Source organism: Heterodontus francisci, chromosome 2, assembly GCF_036365525.1.
Source record: "Heterodontus francisci isolate sHetFra1 chromosome 2, sHetFra1.hap1, whole genome shotgun sequence".
NCBI lineage: Eukaryota > Metazoa > Chordata > Chondrichthyes > Heterodontiformes > Heterodontidae > Heterodontus > Heterodontus francisci.
Window position 1 is genome coordinate 33,177,135 of NC_090372.1, and position 22,146 is coordinate 33,199,280.

Here is a 22,146-nt window from a genome sequence, read left to right on the forward strand (position 1 = left end):
AGCACAAACATGCTTTCTTAGGTTTAAAGAAGAAAAGTTGAAATTTATTAAACTTAAACATTAATTCAGTTGACGCCTACGGATACATGACACGTCCACACTAGCATGCATATGCGATACAAATAGAGACAAAAAGAAGAAAAATAAAGTTGGATAGTTTGAGGCAATATCTGAATAGGTTTTGTTATGGTTCTTCGAGCTCACTGTAGAGTCCTTGATTGTAGGCAGATCTGGCTTTTCGTTGGGGTCCAGTATTCTTCTTAAACCTTGTTCGCTGTAGGAGACTTTTCTCTCTTGAGGTTCATATGTCCTCAGTGGATTCAGAGGCTTGTGAGAAAGAGATGGGAGCAGACAGGAGAGAGACCTTCTCAGTCCAGGAGCAAACAGACATTCTGTCCAAACTGTTTGTACCAATTCAAAAAACTCAGGTTGCCCTGCAAGGTAGTCAGGTGACTAGCTGGTTTGACCATGTCTGTTTGTATATTCGGCCACCTTAGCGGTCAACCTGGAATGCAAGCTTCCCCACCTTCAGCTTCTGGTGCTCAAAAGTCTATTGTGGGATGAATGGATCAGGGAATGGCTGCTTTGTCCTTCCAAACACTGTTAATAGGCAAATATCTTTTCCAGTCACAGCTGATCTGTTTAACAAGTCCTTTCTTCACTCCAGTAACAGTTTAAAATCAATGTTCATGACAAAATTAACGTGCCTCATTCTTGGCAGGTGGGGGCCTAGCATGACACACAGAATTAATTACCTGCCCTCTCCCTCATGCCCACAAAACACTTACCTTGTGCACCTGATCTTGTCCCCGCCAAAGTTCATAAACTTTAAATTTTACCCCTTCCCACCATCCCCTAGACTAATGAAATGAATCTGACGCTGCTCCCCCCTCACTCGCACTGAAAAACTTACCTGCTGCCCCCTCCCCACCAACGTTTCTCCTCAGTTCCCGGACGGGAACCTTAAGGCACGGGAATGCCGGCCACCAGCACCAATATCGCTCCAAGGCAGATGGCAGGAGTGGAAAGGTAATTAATTTATTTAAATAAATGTAAATATTCAAATGGGGCTCCCGTCGCCAAGCGGTGGGGGGGCCACCACGAGGCCTCGCCACCGCCGGCAATATTGGGTCAGGCCTTCCTGGCATAGAGGCCCATGGTGGGCCTCTGTCGGAGACATTTTCCATCCCCCTCACCCCATCAGGGGGTGGGGGTGCTATAAAATTTAGTCCATAGTGTCTGATTCAGTTTCTCCTCATATTTAGCCTCAACTTGCAATTTTTTTCAATAACCATTCCTAGACCTACAGGGCTGGGTTTTGTTCTCCCCCAGGCTTTGGTTCTGTGGCGAGGGGTGGGGCGGGGGCTGAAGATGTCTCCGGATGAAGCCCGCCACCGACCTCAACGCCGCGAGAGCCCGGACCAATCCTCCTGGCGGCAGCAAGTCTCCGTGGCAGCCCCCACCCCTACCATGGGTGACGGGACCACAATTAACATATTCAAGTGAACAAAATTATGAAATTTAAATAGACTTAACTGCGAGGCTTGAGATTGCAGCGGCTCTTTGGTGTGCAGCCCGCCCATTTTTTGATCTCACCGTTAGGCTCTTAAAATCCAGCCCACAGAGCGAAATTCTCCACATTCACTCTGTTGACACCTGACAATTTGAAAAAAAATTGGATCTGATCCTGTGTTAAACCATGGCTCACTGGTAGCACCCTTGCCTACAATTGAGAAGGTCACAGATTCAAGTCCCACTCCAAGAGACTTCATTGCATAACCAAGACAAACACTTCCAGTGCATTACTGAGGGAGTGCTGTACACTTAAGAGATACTATCATTCAGATGAGACATTAAACCGTGGCCCGATCTGCCCTCTCAGGTGGATGTAAAATATCCCATGACACTATTCTGAAGTAGGGCAGGGCAGTTCTCGGTGTGTCCTGGCCAACATTCATCCCCAGCCAACACCTAAAACAGATGATCTGGTCATGTATCTCATTGCTGTTTGTAGCACCCTGCTGTATACAAATGACTGCCTTATATCCTTCATTGCAAGTGACTACACTACGAAATTACTTCATTGGTTGTAAAGCACTTTGGGATGTCCTATGATAATTAAAAGTGCTATATAAATGCAAGTCTTCCTTTCTATTATTTCTAGGTGCTGTCAGGTGATGCCCTGGGTTTGGGGTGGGTGGGAGGGGTTCTCCAAAAAAACAAAAATATTAAAACATGGCTACCCAACCAACAGCAAAATAAAAACTGGTCAGCGAAGAAGGAAATAAAAGCAAAACAAAATCTGATAACTCAAGGTCTCAATTCCAACATATGATGCAACAGCCATGAACTCCCAAATTCTGTCTAGGCTGGAGCTGCAGTATGTGAATGGGAAAGCATTCTTCTAGCACACACCCAAGCAATGGGCCTCGAACATCTGCTTGGGAGGGATAGAAAGTTGAGCTCATTGAAATAATGTAGCACAGCTATGAAATTACTTTCAACAACTGAAGAAGCCCCCCCCCCCCAAGTTAATTTGGCAGAAATGAATAAAGGCCCTTGCACTCTGATTTGACATCACACAAATAGTCTCCACCACTTACACCGTCCATGCTTAGCATGGGCACCATGTATATTGAGCAAATAGTGCTAACCATTTCCATTACCTTAGGCATCACATACTAAGACGATGCTTACAGTATACTAAGCGCACTGCCCATTTTGTGCAGTTCAAGCAGTACTTAGCTCACTTTAAAAGGCTCTGCTGAATGAAGATCTGACTTTGTCTGAAAACAGTTCCAATCATTTGTTCACACCTTGCCTCAAGTCTGTACATAGCATTTGACTTTGTGTTTTCCAATAACTTCTTTTTTTATCCATTCGAGATGTGGGCATCGTTGGCAAGACTAATATTTTTTGCCCCATCTCTAATTGTCCTTGAAAAGGTAGAGGTCAGCTTTGTTCTTGAACCGCTACAGGTGATGGTACTCCCACAGTGCTATCCTGCAGAGATTTTAATCCAGCAACCCTGAAGAAACAGCAATACATGTCCAAGTCAGGGTGATACCGAGTTGGGAGAAGAGCTTTGAGGTGATGGTGTTCCCCATGCAATTGCTGCCCTTGTCCTTCGAGGTGGTAGGTGTTGTGGGCTTGGCAAGTGCTATGAGATGGTGAATCCTGGACTGCTGCAATACCTATATGGTGGCATTGCAGCCCATGAACTGTTCAGTGATCATCTATTTAAATTTTAATTTGCATGCTATACACCAATTGAACATTAACGTACTGTGATAAACAAGTGCCACTTTTACATAACCTGTTCCCATGTGCATTCACGGCATCTTCACAAACAGCAACAGCAACTATTTATTTCTGTACCAATAGCAGGCCATCTGGAATAGAGGTCAAGTGCACAAACCAGCAACAGAGAGCAAATAATATTAAAATCATCTGTTCCTTCCCGTCTGGATAAACAGCTACAGCACAACTGTGCAGAGGGGACACACACATGCACACACAACACTGTGACTTCCCACATGGACACATTATCCGTTGACAGATATCCGGCTCCCGCGATGAATGGGCACTTGATCACAGCGCCTCGGGGTGGTCAGTTGATGTTGAATGACACCTTACCATGAGTCAGCACCATCAGAGCGGATGGGAGAATTTTAAAAAATTTTTGAATTTTGCATTCACTGATGCGAGAATATGATCAACATAATTCAGTTATAAGTATAACACTTATTGCAAATAGAAAAATACAACTCAGTGTGAACTCAACAAGATTTAGGCTGGAATTTTACATTAGGCGGGAGGTCCCGCCCACTGGCCGAAAAGTCAGTGACAAGCCCGCCTCCACCGGGCCTGGGGAGCCGGGATTTTTCGCTTTCCAGGCCCCAAATTGGGCTTAGGTGGGAATTCCACCTCCTTGAGGCGTGAAGTCCTGCCTAATAGAGCTGCTGGCCAATCAGCGGGCCGACAGTCCCAGCAGCGCTACCGGGAGCGGCGGCCACTGCTGGGACTACACCCAACCATCGGAGGTAACAAGAAGATGGCCCCGGAACTCAGGTAAGTTTTTAGGGCCTCGCCGGGGACAATTGACTAGGCCCCGGCAAGGCAAGGTGGGGAGTGGGGGGGGGGGGGGGCGGGGGGAGTATTGTGCATTGGGGGCGGTTGGGGCTTTGCGGGCAGCCCTCTGTGGGGCACAGGGTGCCGATCAGGAGGGCCACGCCCCAGTTCGCAAGAAGGCTGCCTGGTTTTTATCAGGCTGAGTTCTTGGGGCCTTTGCCGTCTGGCCACCAAGGGTAAAATACTCGCAGTGGCTGTAGGAGGCCCTTAAGTGGCAGTTAATTGGCCGCCACCCCATGTAAAATTGCAGCGGGGGCAGGAGGGGGCCGGGAACAGACCCCCCCCCCCACCTCCCACTCAATTTTACGCTCCCGCCACCACCAGCTTGCTTGTTTGGGGGGGGGGGGGGTGCAGGGCGTAAAATTCCGCCCTTTGTTTCTATGTAAAGAATATGACACAAAGAAACTTACATCCTCCATGTAAATATAAATGTTTATCAAGGGGTAGGGTGAGAGGATATTCTATGGCAACATTATAAAAGTTCTAGTAGAATCACTAAAGTTAAAACAAAACTCCATACATTCAAAGAATGCATTTGATGGAGCAGGGTCCAAGGAAGGTGTTCAAACTCAGGATTCAAAGGATCAATAAGTCATGAGCCATTTTGCCTACAGTTCTTTCTTTAAATCACTCCTTTAAACTTACCTCTTTCACCAAGCTTCTGGTCACTGTCTGAACATCAGTATGTACCCCAGTGTCAAATTGTGTTTGACATTGCACGTGTGAAGTGCCTTGGGACATTCTACTATGTTAAAGGCGCTATATAAATACAGAGCCATTGTTGTCGAGTCCCTTGACTGAATTCCAGCCCAGAAATCCACAACTATTCATTCAACATGCTTAAGGAATACCTGTGTGCTGGGCATATATTTTATGAGTAAATCTAATACCATAACAATACCAAGAGTATCTAAATAATATTCTTCTACACCACACTGCACCCATTTCCCCTCCCTTATCCACACACAACTGAGGAGCTCTAGCTTACAGGAGACTCATTTTTCTCCAGTGTTTTTATTTGTTAGAGAAGGATAATTATCTCATTAAATGTTTTGTATGACATTGCCTGTTCAGTAATGATACCTTTCTGGCAATCTGCCTCGCTGCAGCACAAGACATCAACTTGAAAGTTTCACTGACTATAAAAAGAGAGAGAACGAACAAATGGGATCTGATCCAGGCATCAAACCTGCTGCCACTTGGTAAAGCTCTGAAGAAAGCTGGCAACTTCACAGATCTTGGACCATGAATGACATTGTCCAAAGAACAAAACATTTTAGATTAGTGTTCTAGAAGTTTGAGAGTATATAGAAAACTGTCTCTGCCCCATAGTACTTCAAAGTTATCAGTTTCAGTACAGGAAATGAAGGCCACTTTACCCATTCTTCCACAGAAACCCCACAACTACCAGAGGATCCAACTGCTTCTTGAATGACTTCAGAGTTTTAATCTTCATTTTGATATGCAGTAGACAACAACCCACAATTATATACACCCTTTAACGTTGGAACACAGTCCATGGCACTTCACAGGAGCATAATCAAACAACAAATTTGACGAGTTATTAGGACAGGTGACTAAAGCTTGGCCAAAAGAGTTAAGTTTTAAGGAGGATCTTAAAATGAGTGACAGGTGGAGAGGTTTAGGGATGGAATTCCAGGGGGTGGGGCCTAGAAAGTTGAAGGCAGAGCTGTTGATAGTGGGGTGAATGAAGTTGAAGGGAGGGGAATACGCAAGAAGGAGTAATATAGAGTTCATGGAGGGCTGTAGGTGGTCAAAGAGATAGGGAGGGCTCAGGCCATGGGAAGGTTTGGACTCAAGACCATGCCAGGTATTAATTCCTCCATGAAAAGTAATGCATTAATGTTTGGAGAGGCAGGTGTGGGAAAACTACTCATACATCAGGTCAATTTTATTACTGCAATACTAGCAAGTCTCTCATACCATCGCACACGCCTAGTCAGCGGATATGTCGGCTGAGGTTTCTACTTGAGTTCACCAGCCGGCAATTCCTCTCCCATGCACTTTGACGTATGGAAAATCGCAGGATAGAGATGCAGGGGCAGAAGGGTGGAAGTTTTAAATGGTGCATTTAGTTAAATTACACTAGGGAAGAGAGTACACTTAAATTTGATTGAGAATACAATTAAATTGGATAATATTGAATTCACATATATATCACAACACATTGGCCATTGTATTATAAATTGGTATCAGTATTGTCTGAGCCCAGCAAAGGCAGGGTGGTCCCATGCCACCCAACTCGTAACAGGGTCCATCTCCCTCTTCATTCTTTCGATTCAAACGTCTCTGCTAGTATCCCACCCCATCCGATGGAAACGGTAGTTAAAGGAATAAGATAATTTCATCCCAGATTTATTTACTCCCTTCAGTTAGTGGAAATAGAGGCATAATATTTTCTGTGTATTTTAACAGGGAAAAATAATAGCATATTAAGTTCAGCTTCATTACATAGTCATTAACTCCTCCAAGCCAGCTTCCCCACTGACAGCATAGTATTGTAAATTAATTCATGGGGATTTTACATTCTCGTTTACTCTTGAAAACAAGTACTGACAATGAACTGTCTTTTCAAATTGTGAAATCAGCCTAATTGATGCTAGAGTACAGTAACTCTCATCAGAGCCTCCTTAATCAGTATGAGACACAACATAAAATTTAACATCCTAACTTTGGGCATCAAACATTGATCTGGGGCTCCATACTGGGATCCTGTGCTGTACACTGAAAAGAGCCAGACTGGACCAATGACAGTAGCAGATCTCATTTGCATATACCCTGTTAGGACCAGGTGAGAAAAAGGGATCTAAGGTTCCCTCTCAGCCTTCACCTGGTCTTACCCCAACAGGGTTTAATTTTAAACACACAGTTTTGTTTAGCTCCCCCTTAGTGAATCCTAGTTCACTAACTTCCAATTATAAGGCAAAGAAACTAGCCAAACAGGTTTTCTTAGGTTTAAAGAAAAAAGGTTGAACTTTTATTAAACTTAAACTCTAATTTGGTTAATGCCTATGGATACGTGACGCGCCCACGCTAGCATGCATACGCGATAAACACATGCAGATAGAGGCAGAAGAAATAAAGTGGAAAAGATGGAGGCACTATCTGAAGATGGTTTCGGTTACTGTTCTTCGAGCTCGCTGTAAAGTCCTTGATTTTTGGTATGTCTTGCTTTTTGTTGGGGCCCAGTATTCTTCTTGAACCTTGTTCGATGTAGACTTTTCTCTCTTGATGTTCATGTGTCCTCAGTGGGTCCAGAGGCTTGTAAGAAAGAGATGGGAGCAGACAGGAGAGGTCTTCTCACTCCAGGAGCAAACAGTCTTTCCACAGTTCAAAAACTCTGGATAGTTCAAAAACCCCTGGACCAGCCAGTTAGTCATGTGACCAGCTGGTTTAACCAGTTCTGGCTTTTGTGGATTGTATCACCTTAGCAGTCTCTGGAATGCTCTTCCTTATACCTTCAATGTCTGGTGATCAAAATCCATTGTGGGTTGAATGTGTCAGGGAATGGTTCTTTTTGTCTCCACAAGCACTGTCTGTTAGTATGCAAATGTTTTTCAGCTAAGTGTCTGGCAGCCCTCATAACGGGCCTTCTCTTCTTCCCAGCAAGTTTAAAATCAATGTTCATATGACAAAATTAATATGCCTCTTTCTTGGCAGGTGAGGACCTGCACGACAACCCACTGGCAGCTTTTACCACCCACCATGACAGACCAAATCAGCCTCTGGCAGATTTTATTTTATTTCCAATTTTGATTTTCTTTGCACAGATCTCAACTTGCCTTCGTGTTAGGTGAAGACATCCGCTAACACTGTTGGTTTAACAAGGGAAAAATAATTAATGAGACCGATTTGGTTTCCCACATCGAGGCATCAGACTAGAAGTCTCCTTTATCACGAAGGCAGAATGGCTAACTGGTCCCCCAGACAGCAGCTGGATCAACTGGGTTTCTGGATAAAAATGTTCCCGAATAAAGAGGCTGACTACGTGAAAAGACATACTCCCCATAGGTAACATCGCATACACACAAAAAATGGTTTGATAGAAATGATTTGTAAAATGCCTGAGCAACAACATTCCATCAGAGAAATCAAACACTGGCCATCACCAGTCTGTTCTGCCCAACAGACCACTGTAAAGTTGGAATTCTTTTTGGAACAATCAAGTGAAAATAGAAATGAACAATGAGATTCCAAAATGAGATGACTGTTTACAATAATAAAGTCGATAGTACACCGAAGTGTCAGACTGGATTATGTACTCGTATTCTGGAGCTGGGCTTGAACCCATAAGCCTTCCGATCTCAAAGGCATGTAGTGGCTCGCAATGAATTTTCAATTCAGCATACAACTGATGTAGTGGGCCATACGCTGTACTGTTGCCACCTGCTCACTTCTGGTTTGCTCATTCTATTTACATGCATGTTTAGGGTACATGAGCATGAATGAAGTGATCAATTAGCATCGGACATAACTTTGCGAAACCTATTGGGTTGTAAAGCCTGGCTACCCAACCCGAATGCGACTAGACCCGATTACATGTGTCGGGCTCAGGTTTGGGTCGGGTCAAAATTCAGAGTCCAGTATTCGGGCTCAAGTCGGGTCAGGCTGGACACTACTTCCAGGAAGTCAAGGGATCAGGCTTACCCATGATTCGCCACAACTCCAGCTGCAGGAATAACCTTCTGCTGGAACAGATGAAGGAGATACGTGTCGGGTCGGGCACGAAAAAAAAATTAAAGGGCTTGGGCTCGAGTCACGTTCCAGTTGGCTGTGGTCGGGTCGAGCCCAGGTCGGATTTTAATTTTATACCTGAGCTATGCTTTATTGGGTTGTGCAATAATCTGAAAGTGAATCTGGGTTCAGGCAATGCAATATCTCTGTGCGCACGCAGGAAGGGACCACACATGGAAACTCAAGTGCTACCCTCTGCCTTTCAACAACAAAAAAACCTAAGCTCTTGTCTATTGTCCAGTTTCTTTCTGAAGTTACTTTATCTGACAAAAGGATCTGAATACTTTGAATAAATAACTTTACTTCCATTTGTCCAAACAGACAGCATTCTGTCATAATTATGCTTTTTAATAGAACGGGGGTTAGAAAGAAGGAACCTGCAATTATATAAGACTGCAGCGGTTCAAGAAAGCAGCTCACCACCACCTGCTCAAGGGCAATTAGGGATGGGCAATAAATGCTGGCCTGGCCAGCGACACCCAAATCTCCCAAATGAATAGAAAAAAATAGTGCCTTTCACAATCTCAGGATGTCCCAAATCGCTTTACAGTCCATGAAATACTTTTGAAGTGCATTCACTATTCTATTGGAGGAAATATGGCAGTCAATTTGCACACAGCAATGAGATAATGAATAGATAATCTGAATAGAAGGATCCAGTTTTTAAATCTCTGCATTACGAGCTTTCTCTAAATTCACAAAAATTAGATGTCAACAGCAAAAGTTGGCGTGGGAGTCAAGATCGATGCACGTTTGCTGCACTCTCTTAAACTAAGAAGCTCCAGATTTCACTCTGCACAACATACTGCTATGTTCACCAAACACCAGTCCAACATTTAGTGCAAGGCATATGATGTGTGCTCTGTGCCGTGAACCTCCGTGTTCTGCCAACGTTTCCCTTTTGTCAAAAGATCCTTCAGCAAATGCTTCACTTTAAACAGATTTAGTGCCAACATTGTGAAACAGGCTGGGAAAAACATCGTCGTCTGGCAACTTCATCACATTGCAACAATAAGAACCTTTCTGTTGCTGAAGGCAAAATTACATTTGCAATTAAACTCCAGACAAGTTTCCTCTTCCGGTTAAATCATCATGTCGCAGCAATTTAAGACATTGCAGTTTATGCAAAACCTGAAAGGGTTTGGGGGGGGCAGTGGGGAGGGGGTGCTGGTGTTAGAGATATCTTCTCAGTCTCAATACCTCTGATGACAAATAGAAACGGGAGTAGGCCATTCATTCCCTCGAACCTGCTCTGTCATTCAATTAGATTGTGGCCGATCTGCAACTCAACTCCATATGAAGCCTTTGCTCCATATCTCTCAAAACCCTCACTTAACAAAAATCCATCGCTCTCACTCTTGAAAGCTCCAAATGACCTATTCTCAGCAGCTGAAAAAGTGCTTCCCGATTCCTCTTCAGAGAGTAAATTAGCTCTCATTTTTAGATTATGTCCCTTTTTCCTGGATTTCCACTCCAGAGAAAATAGTTTCCCTGTTTCTACCCAATCAAATCCTTTTAAGGTTTTAAACATCTCAATCAGATCACCCCTCAACTTTCTATACTCGAGGAAGTTGAAGTCAGGTTTATGGAACTTACGCATAAATTGACCTGCAAATTTAACCCCTGGTATCATTCTGGTGAATCTGCACAGCACCCCCTCCAAGACCAGTTTAAGTGGAGTGCCCCAAACTGAAGGCAGTACTGGAGTTGGCGTCTGACAAAGGCTCTGTACAACTGAAGCATAACTTCATCCAGCCACCCTGAAATAATGGCCTAAAGCCATTAGCCTTTCTTGATTGCCTTTTATGCCTGTCTACTGGCTTTTAACATCTTAACTTAAAAAAGGGAAAACATGCATCTTTCAGCTCACTGTCTTAATACACCAGTGTATCAAGGCTTAGGTTGCTTTTTGGTTTGGGTTAAGTGCCATCAAGTGCCTGCTCTTAGTTAGCCAGTGGCAATCAAGCAACCACGCAGGAGCAACAATTATGTATTTTTTTTTAAACCAGCTCCTCCCAAAAGCTGCCTTAAAGAAGCTAGAAAGCAAGCTTACTTCAGCATCACTTCCAGCTATATGAGACAAAACAGGTCGGGAGAGAGCAACATAAGCACAGATCTTGTGCAATATAAAAGGGACTGGATTGATCAAGAAGGTGTAGTTTATTTCCCCTTATGTTATTAAAGCTGGTCAGGTGGAGAGGGATGTGATGGAGGCACAACTGCCTCTTCAATGACCCATGTTAAAAGTGTTCAAGTGGGGAGGGGGGGGGGCATCAGACTTGGCAGTGATGCTCCTCACTCCCCTCTCCACAGTCAAACAGCCTACTGACATTGTCAAAGTGGCCATTCTCCATTTGTCCACTTTGGCCAAGTGCCAGTGGGATGCGAGCTCCTGGAAAAAATCAAAACCCACGCGGCAGTCTGATTGAAAGTGTGTTCAATCAATTGAGCATTGCACTAAGGGTCAGAAAGATCTTGGTTCAGATCCCACAGGGTTCATTCAGCCTTCTAAAGTGACTGAAAATGAATTCCCAATAGGAATTTGTTGCTTAAAAAAGGACACTGAATTTTGTCACTTAAATGCCACTGCTTTTGCTCGGGTGGGTGGAGGATGCAATACAGATATTGAGAATGATAATTTACACTTTAACACAGATTCTTACAACCTGCAAATCTAGAAATGACTTCACACTGATGAAAGCACGCAGGAGCTCAGTGAAGTCATATCACCACACTTGTCATGCAATGTAGCCCTTCCTCTCTCTTCTCACCCACCCCCACCCCCCCCAAAAAAAAAACAGCAGCTTCAGTGTGCATACACACAGGGCTGAAACCTTGAGGAAACCATCCCTCACGTCTTTAGTGCAGCATGTTCAGAAGTTATTGTTCCCATCATTGATTCTCAAAACTAAAATATTTGTCCAATGAGTTTCATTAAAGTGCACCATTTAATTAATACACTCAAATCATCCCACATTTACGCTCCAGCCTTTTCTCAAATGGGTTGCCAACTCTGGTCAAATGTATTCCTGGTGGTTTCATCACAGTTTCCAACTGCCCTGCCCCACACTTCTGCCATTGATTGTCCAACAGATCCAGCCACAGGGCACTGCACCTACCCATGCCAATTGGAAAGTAAAAAGACCTTTCATTATCCCATTGAATGATTCTCGAGTGCCAAACAGCATTTACTCTCCCATCTCCAATATTTTTAATGCCCCGATGATTTTCCTCTTGGCTGCTTGCAGCATTGCCCAGGAAATTAATCTTCAAATCCTGAAGACTCTGGGCTAATCCTGGAGACTGATGACCAATGTTCCCTTTAATTTCTCTTTGGTGTATATGGCCTGTTTGTTGGACTGCATGGTCCCTTTAATGTTGCTGCGCGGTTATGCATGTGTGCATCTTAAAGGGAATGTTGGCCGTGTGCGGCCCATTTACTTCCTGCAGGATAATTTGCAGATTGCTGCGCGGCCGCACACCAGCACACCTTAGAGGGAACATTGTTGTCGAGCCTGTTCTCTACCCACCTCCACCAGCACTACCACCCCGCCCCGCCCCCTCAAAAACCAGGCTTTCCTGCCGGCAAAAATCTGTCTTTTGTGGTGGGTTGGGGGCAGTCAGCTGGCTCCAGATTATTTTGAGTAGGCGGAGGCAGCGAAGGAAGAGACAAAAAGGAAATTGCAGGAGAGGGGGAGGAAAAAGAGGGAAGAGGGAAACATCGGATGATAGGTCAGGAATTTTCTTGCAAGAGGGAGACAGACCTCTTTTCAGAAAAGCACTTCAACCCTACAGATCAACAGCTTAAGCAGCCACTTCTAAACTCACCTAGAGACATTAAAGAGGAGTTTCATACCTTGATTACTACAATACCAGACTACCTGCAAAATTCTCCTGCCCCCAACCCAGTCTTTAAAAAAAAAACACTCTGTACTGAACCTGGTTAGATCCCATTTACAGTATGGCATTCAGTCCTGAGCACCACATCTTAGGAAGGATATATTAACTTTGGAGTGGGTGTAGCACAGATTCACCCAAATGATAACTGGGCTAAAAGGGTTAAATTACAATGACAAGTTGAAAAGAGTAGTTTTGTATTCCCTCGAGTATAGAGCATTAAGGGGTTGTCTAATTGAAGTTTTCTAAGATGGTGAGTCCAGAAAAAAGGGGCATAACCTTAAAATTAGAATTATGCTGTTTGGGGGCATGTCAGGAAGTACTTCTTCACACAAAGGGTAGTGGAAACCCTGAACTCCGGAACCACCCAAAAAGCTGGTGAGGCTAGCTCAACTGACTATTTCAAAACTGATGAACAGTTTTGTTAGGCAAGGGTATTAATGGTTACGGAACCAAGGTGGGTAGATAAAGTTAAGATACAGATAAGCCATGATCTAACTGAAAGGCAGAACAGGTTCATGGGGGTGAATGGCTTACTCCTGTTCCTCTGTTTTGAGCCTAAGGGCCAGACTGGAGACATGGGCAAGGAATGATGTCCATTTCCGACTATACGATATGCCTGGAAAAACCTTTGGTTGCTACAAATCTGAAACCAGCAGGACTGAGAGTCCAAATGAACATCTCAGTACTTGCCCTTCCCAAAAATGTGGTAGCATTTGCTTTGGAGAAATCTTTCCCTGCAAAAGAAAGACAGAATGGCATTCTAAAATAGACCCCCGCCCCTTTTCATTTGGCTGAGGCGAGTGAGTAAGGAAGGCTTTATGACCCTTTTAGCACAGGTATCATTCTGGTGAATCTGTGCTACACCCACTCCAAGGTTAATACATCCTTCCTAAGATGTGGCGCTCAGGACTGAATGTCGTACTCTAAATGGGATCTAACCAGGTTCCGTACAGAGCGTTTTTTTTTTAAAGGCTGTGTTGGGTGGGTTAGGGGCAGGAGAATTTTGCAGGTAGTCTGATACTGTAGTAATCAAGGTATGAAATTTCTCTTTAATGTCCCTAGGTGAGTTTAAGTAGTGGCTGCTTAAGCTGTTGATATGTAGGGTCGAACTGCTTTTCTGAAAAGAGGTCTCCCATAGGCTCAAAACAGAGGAACAGGTGTATGCCATGACCATAAATTTACTTTATCAAAAATTAAATCTCAGTGATGAAATGCTGATCAAGCATAGGAAAGATGAACTCAATCATTGAGGACGTGCTCCCTAATCCTGAACTGTGTTCATATATTCATATTCAACTAATAGCAGAAACACACACGTGTGCAATACCAGTTTTCAGGTTTTTTTTGCTTGCAAGCAAATGCCAAGAAAGTGTGACCTATAGCCCAATCTAACTGCACTTCATATACAAACGGTTCAGTCAGCAATTCAATGTTAAACTGCATCGTTAAAAAAAACACAATGTGGTGGAATATACTGAAAGCCAGTTACTGGAAGGCTGCCAATGGAAAGTGGGCTCATTAAAACCACAAGCATATGACAAGCCAAACAGCTTTTAGAGTTCAAGAAAAACACAAGCAAGACAGTTAGAAATATTGGACAGGAGAACCATCCACGGAGTTCCCTTTAAAACTAAAAGAAACAGACCACGAAAACAAAGCTCACCTGTTCTCCAGAAGGGTCATGCACACAACCTCTCTCACCCCGGGGTTATTGGCCTTTTCGGTCGAGCAGACCTGCAGATTCCAACTGGCCAGCCTCAGGACGTGCTCGCCATCCCTCAGCCCACTGAAAGCCTCCACATTGGGCCGTGTTGAGATGATCTGAGGCGGGCCGCCTGGAGGAAGGTCCAGGTCCTCGCTTTGCAAGCTGAGGGAAGTGGGGCTGGGGCGAGGCTTGGCTGTGAAATCAATTCCACCATTGGTGGCGTGGGTGGACGTGGGCCGCGAGCGCTCAGCAACAATACGAGACCGGACCTTATCTAGGAGCGATGAACTAACAGAGGTTACTTTCACCAGGTCATCAATGGTTTCGAACGGTCCACACTCTTTCCGGTAACTGACAATGCCGCGTGCAATCTTGTCACTTATCCCCTGCAGGCTCATCAACTGGCCCATCGTAGCAGTGTTAATGTTGATCCTACTGGCGGAGGAGAAGGTTTCAGAATAGGGATCCTTTCGCATGGAGCTGGGTGAATGCTGGGCCGAGCCAACACTTTTACTGTTTGTCACGCAGATCTCTAGTTTTACCTGCTCTAGCCGGGCAGCACCAATACCACTCACCAGCGCCAAGTCCTCGACTTTTTTAAACCACCAATACACTCCCGGTACTCCACAATGTTCTGGGCCACCATTCGGTTTACCCCTGGCAGGGTCATCAGCTCCTCTTCGGTAGCTGTATTGATGTTGAGTCGTTCCTGATTCACCAGGATGTTGCTGAAGTTGCACGCCGCACTAAACTTGCGATTCTGGCCGATCTCCAATGGATCTTTGGGGATTGAACGGTGGCAGCCTAGGTTCCCTCCCATCGTTAGTCATACATGAGCACCAAAAGTCTGAAAAGATTATTCACTCTCTCACTACTCTGCCGTTATAGCTGCTCTCACACAGTGCTTTGAGACTCCACAGTCACATTGTCTGCACTTACTCATGATACTACTACAGACTGAAAACACTTCTGCCCTGAGGTAACCCCAGCAGCACGATCAGTCGCACTGGTTTCCTTAAAACAGTTAACACTCTCTTTTTCGCATTCCGCTTCCTCTACAGCAGTATGCTTGTTTCTCAATAAGCCGCTTATGTCCTTGTTGCGTTACTGCTGAATCAGAGATGTAAAGCAGGCACTGTGCCAGCTTTACTGTCAAATCACTGTGCAGCATTAGCAGCGGTCATAAATGCGATCATCTCGAGTGGGTGGAGCCAGTGCCTCCAGCTGACAAATCATAATAGCTCCAGGGCAAGTCACATGGCATCGGATCTGGTTACAGACATTTCAGAGTGCAGATTTTTACAACCAAATGAACGGGAGCTTTGTAGTTAAGAGGCAGAGTTTCTGCACCATGCTAGGAATTCCTTGATCTTTTTGGTACTTCAATCCTCACCCAGTGAATGAGAACCAGTCAAAATGCAAACCACGCCTTCCTTCTCTCCCCTAGATGATTTATACTTGTTATTTTCATTCAAACTGGAAGCTGGTATTCACTCTTTCAGGAGCTGCAACTTCCTGGCCTCTGTGAAAACAGACAGGAGTCAGTTAATGACCTGCAGCTACAGAATCTGCAATTACAAGCCATTGAAACTAATCTCAACTAAAATGGAGCCGAACACATTAGGGTTATCTTATATAAACAGGCACAGGCCTGAAGCCAATCTGTTTCAAACTTTCCCATTCTCGTAACTATTTCTGTATCACAATAAGTTTCATTTCAAAATCACATAAAGGTTCGAGCTCAAATCATTTAAACACCAGTATTTTTAGTGAAATTTGCAAATACTTACTGTCACCGTAACTAGCTGAAATGCTACATCATCAATCTTTGATATTACAAGCTAGACATTTGCCAAAATATTTTCAGCCATATTAAATGCAATGACAAAATAAAGTACATTGTTGAAAAGGTACCAAGCATGGGTGCTCAACCCAACATAACACAAAGTAGGGTCTTAATTTCTACATCAACATGCAATGTCCAAAATTGTCACAGTTCAGACAACTTTAAGATGCAACAGCACCACTTTCTTAAAGTGCACGTTTTCAAACTGGAGTCCTGGATCCTAGGAGTCTACAAGGGGGATGTCTGAGATTCCCCAAAGTCACGTGCATTCCTGTCAATCCACATCACATCTCACACAATCATGCGTGAATAATAAAGTCGCTTTCTGCAATGATGACACAGCTTTCCTTGGATTGCTGGTGCGCTTTCAGAAGTGAAGACAGGGGGCTCATGGAGGGGATACTATACGCATGGGATTCCCCATATAGCAAAAGTTTGAAAACCACTGTTTCAAAATAGTAAACAATGATGGCACACACAAGTACAACTCTATGGCAAAAAGTAAGCAAATAAAATTAGATATCAGAGTAATTATGGCAAAAGAGGTCGCTCCACCAAGGAAATTCACACATATCTTACTCCAGTTTTGCGCCACATCTGTATTGCGGCTCATGCTGGTCCCTGGCTTTATGCAAAAAATCTGCTGGCATATATTTATCCTCCTTTAGCGTAATTAACTTCTCTAACACTCTCCTTCTATTTCTATTATCTCTCATCTTCCTTTTAATCAATTCAGGACTTACCAACTTCCCAGTGTCCTCTTTTATAATGACTGAAGTACATAAGTAATGCTGTCAATTTAAACTTGCCCTCTTTTCGCTATTATCCTCTCCTCTAGAGTTCTCTACCTTACATTTGATTATTCTCTTTTTACTAATACATTTGGGATGGTCCTTTACTAATCTTTTAAAAATATTTAAGATTCTTTTCCATACTCCTTTGAGCTTTCCTTATCCTTTTTCATTATTTTCTCTTTTTAAGTATTACCTATAAGTCACATATATCTTAGGGACATAGGAAAAGGAGTAGGCCATTAGCTACTCAAGCCTGTCCTGCTATTCACTGAGATCATGGCTGATCTGTGACCTAACTCCATATACTTGGATCTGGAATCCAGAATGTAATCTCAAAATTTGCTGATGACACCAAACTTGGAGGTGTGGCAAACAATGAAGATATGAACCGCCTGCAACAGGACATAGATAAGCTAGCAGAATGGGCAGAGGGTGTCAGACAGAATTTAATACTGACAAGCGTGAGGTGAAGCATTTTGGCAGAAGAAATAGGGAGAGGCAATATATACTTAATGGCATAGTCCTAAAGAGTGTGCAGGAACAGAGGGACCTGTGGGTGCATGTGCACGGATCTTTGAGGATGGCAGGACATATTGAGATAGTAGTTGGTAAAGCATATGGGATCTTGGGCTTCATAAATAGAGGTAGAGTACAAAAGAAAAGTTATGCTGAACCTTTATAAAGCTCTGGTTAGGCCCCAACTGGAGTATTGTATCCAGTTCTGGTCACCACACTTTAGGAAGGATGCAAGACTCTTTGAGAGGGTGCAGAGGAGATTTACCAGAATGATTCCAAGGATGGGTGATTTAGTTACAAGGTTAGATTGGAAAAACCAGAATTGTTCTCCTTAGAACAAAGAAGATTGAGGGTAGATTTAATAGAAGTGTACAAGATTATGACGGGCTTAGATAAGTTCGACAAGGAAAAACTGTTCCCATTAACTAACGGTACAAGGACTAGGGGACACAGATTGAAGGTTTTGGGCAAGAGATGCAGGGAGAGTATGAGGGAGAACTTTTTTTATGCAGCGGGTGGTAATGACTCGCTGCCACCAAGGGTGGTGGAAGCAGAGAAAATCAATGACTTCAAAATGAAATTGGATGGCCACTTGAAGGAAATAGACTTGCACGACTACGGGGAATCGAGTGAGACTGACTGAACAGCTCTGTGAGAGCCAGCATGGACTCGATGGGCTGAATGGCCTCCTACCGTGCCATACATGACTATGACTCTATATACCTACCTTTGCCCCATATCCCTTAATACCTTCTTCAATTATAATTTGTTTTCAAGCGCTATTTATCCATAACATTATAAAACTTTAAGCAGACTCCATTTATTTTCAGATGGCACATATTTATTCTGAAACTTTGCAAGCTTCCTTTTTAAAATATCCAATGTTGACCTACAGTTCTATATTCCAATTTCTCTTTCCACCTCACTTTCATAATTGAAGACAAACATTGGGTTGACCAGCCATTAAATTATAATGCCATATGGTGCATCTTCACTCTGACCGGACATTCTTCAATTAGCTTCTTCTTGATCATGTATAGTTTGAACAGTAAGATCTTTCCATTACTGTAAAAAAAATCACCCTTTTACCACTTCTCACCTAATATATACAGTAGTAAACCTGCTCCTGAGCTCTTTAGTCAAGTGCTCTGCAAATGAAAATGGGGAAGTGAGAGGGTAGTTCTGAAGCCCACAACAAAGTCCTCCACTCTATTTTTTATTCTCAGGATATTCTCCCTGGCAAGATGGCATGATTTCCAACTCCAGCTGCCTTTGAGAAGCAGTGGGCCTTCTTGAACCGTCGCAGTCCATGTGGTGAAGGTGCTCCCACAGTACTGTTAAGAAGTGTTCTAGGATGACTACAATTCGCATTTATATAGTGCCATTAATGTAGAAACATCCCAAGCAGCTTCACAGAGGTAACAACGTCAACCGATATTGTTTATTTCAGAAGTGGTTGCTACCTACAACTTCTGCATTCTACAATACAATTATGGTTAGTCTTTTACAGTCACACATGTAAAGGGAAAAGCAAAAGCAAGTCTAAAAGGTCCTTCCTATTCAAATTACTTCTCCATTTTATAAGAGGAAAGAAATAATTTTCTTCAATACTTTTTGGTTCAAGCTCACTTATTAGGCCATAGAGACATTCGCGTTGGATCTATCAGCCAGGACCAATGGGAAGCATTCCCATGCTTTCTAAAGTTGCTCTGTGGGTAAATAAGAGGGCCACAAATTTGCAGTTGGAACTGCAATTATTTCAGCTCCACAGCTGCCGATATGATTTGCTCTATCATTCCAACAATCTTTTCCAGCATAAACAGTTAAAACTCCATTAAATCCAATTCCGTGCAGAACTTGAAAGCTGCCCCAATATTGAAGGATGATCTTTTAGCAGCTCTCTATATTCCTGGATACAAAAGCAAATCACCTTATAGTGATCCATCGCCCTCAAAACTTCCAACCCCTCTCACCATTAAACCGTTCTCTTCTTTCACTGTTAACTTCTCTTGTTCTTCGAAGCTAGAAAATGTCTTCCAAAATTGTCTTTGTCCTTATATCCCACTGTGACAGGATCTCGAATTCAATCTCATTCTTTCCCAGGACTTCAAAATGGTGGAAATTTCCTTTTCTTCAGTCTTTCTCACCTCTCTTAATCTACAGACTTTTTAAACCCAATCTTGACATTCCCCAGTCACTACTTTGCTTTTACTCCTTTCAAACTTGATCTGCGATACAAGGTTTGTCCCTGTACCTTAGTTTCTCAATTAAAGAATATTGGTCCTCATCTGATTAGAGTGTAGGAAAATTGTATTTTTTTTTTTAAACACAGTGACTTGGGCAAAGTTCAGTTGTTTTGCTTATTTCCATCCTTCAGTTCTTGTGCAACTAGGGATCCTTAAAATTATCAATTTTATTGAACTTTAACCTATAAACTTTTGATTTTATATACAAATTCATTCTTTCATACAGCACTCCTTTAAACTGAATACATTAAAGGTAACCGCATCCAATTACATAGCAACACCTCAAATTTAAACACTATCCTGATATTCAAATCCCTCCATGGCTTCGCCCCTCCTTATCTCTGTAAACTCGCGCAGCCCTACAACCCTCAGATCTCTGCGCTCCTCCAATTCTTGCCTTTTTCACATCCCCAATTTCCATCGCCCCATCATTGACGGCCATTCCTTCAGCCGTCTAGGCCCCAAGGTCTGGAATTCCCTCCTTAAATCTCTCTCTCCTCCTTGAAGACTCTCTTTAAATCTCTCTCTCTGACCAAGGTTTGGCGACCAGTCTTAATGTCTCTTAGGACATTTTATTACTACATTAAAGGCACTACATAAATTACATAGAGTCTACAGCACAGGAGCAGGCTATTACATCCAAATAGTCTATGCCAGTGTCTGTGCTCCATAAGAACCTCTTCACCAAACCTTATCAGCATATTCTTCTATTCATTTATTTTCACAACCTTCTAACTTTTACATAATATTGATACTAACTATAAAACATTTAATACTTTACTATCTACTAATAGTTCCACACTTCAACTGAGAACATGTTGGCCAATTCACATAAAAAACAATTTGTCTTGTTTTTCCACCATCGCAGCAGCCCCACCCCACCCTGGCCTCTTTTTTCTAGACTTGCTTATGTGCACTTGGATTGATGACCTTTGTTTTGCATCCAGCTCACCTTATCTTGAATAATCTGCAAGGAGGTGCTTTCCCTTCCTGCACTAAGAATTCTGCGCCCTCAAGTCATGCTAAGAAAAAATAATAAAATAGGTTTCCACGTGGACTAATCACAACAGTGAATCAGGATATAGAATGCTACAATATAGCTTCCATATCCCTCTTGGAATGGCTTGTGGGCAGTGACATCTAGTGATTATCGCACAATACATGAGCTTTCCATGGCTGGAGCTACATTTTTTTTTATTTCCAAAATATACATTATTCATAAAAATCTGTAAAAATTACATTGCCAAACAGTTTCAAACAGCACCAAAAAATACAAACATTGCAAGGGAGATCAGTTTCCTTCAATACTATCTGAGTTTCTTCACAACCCTTCCATTTCACAATTGTCATGCCAATTACAGTTTTACATTTACAGCAAATGTAAATATTAACGATACAGTTCGAGGGGTTTCTCATGGATCCAGCCCCTCAGTTCAGCTTGGTAGGGGGACCTTACACTGTGGTCTTTCCCCATTGAGCCTTTGCTGCGGCTGCCCCAAGCTTTAGTGCGTCCCTCAGCACGTAGTCCTGGACCTTGGAATGTGCCAGTCTGCAACATTCGGTGGTGGACAACTCTTTGCGCTGGAAGACCAACAAGTTTCGGGCAGATCAAAGGGCGTCTTTCACCGAATTGATAGTCCTCCAGCAGCAGTTGATGTTTGTCTCGGTGTGCATCCCTGGGAACAGCCCGTAGATCACAGACACCTGTGTTACAGAGCTGCTTGGGATGAACCTCGACAAAAACCACTGCATCTCTTTCCACACCTGCTTTGCAAAGACACATTCCAGGAGGAGGTGGGCAACCGTGTCTTCCCCACCACAGCCACCGCAAGGGCATTGTGCAGAGGGGGCGAGACTTCGGGTGTGCATGAAGGATCTGACGGGGAGGGCTCTTCTCACCACCAGCCAAGCTACGTCTTGGTGCTTGTTTGAAAGTTCCGGTGATGAGGCATTCCGCCAAATGACTTTGACGGTCTGCTCGGGGAACCATCCGACAGGATCCACCGTCTCCTTTTCCCGTAGGGCCTTGAGGACATTCCGTGCAGTCCACTGCCTGATGGACCGATGGTCAAAGGTGTTTTCCCACAGAAACTGCTCCACGAAGGATAGGTGGTACGGCACGGCCCAACTGCATGGAGCGTTCTGCGGCAATGTGACCAGGCCCATCCTTCGCAACACCGGGGACAGATAGAACCTCAGCACGTAGTGACACTTGGAGTTTGCGTACTGGAGATCTACACACAGCTTGATGCA

General features: G+C 43.5%; 1 protein-coding gene across 1 annotated transcript in view; it reads right to left on the bottom strand.

The window, feature by feature from the left end:
* LOC137383600 (endonuclease/exonuclease/phosphatase family domain-containing protein 1-like) overlaps positions 1-22,146 on the bottom strand; it is a 182,937-nt gene that overhangs the window by 85,365 nt on the left and 75,426 nt on the right. Inside the window, 2 exon segments of the mRNA XM_068056759.1 lie at positions 14,450-15,095; positions 15,098-16,013. Coding sequence (XP_067912860.1) covers positions 14,450-15,095; positions 15,098-15,311 — 860 coding nt within the window. The 5' untranslated portion in view covers positions 15,312-16,013.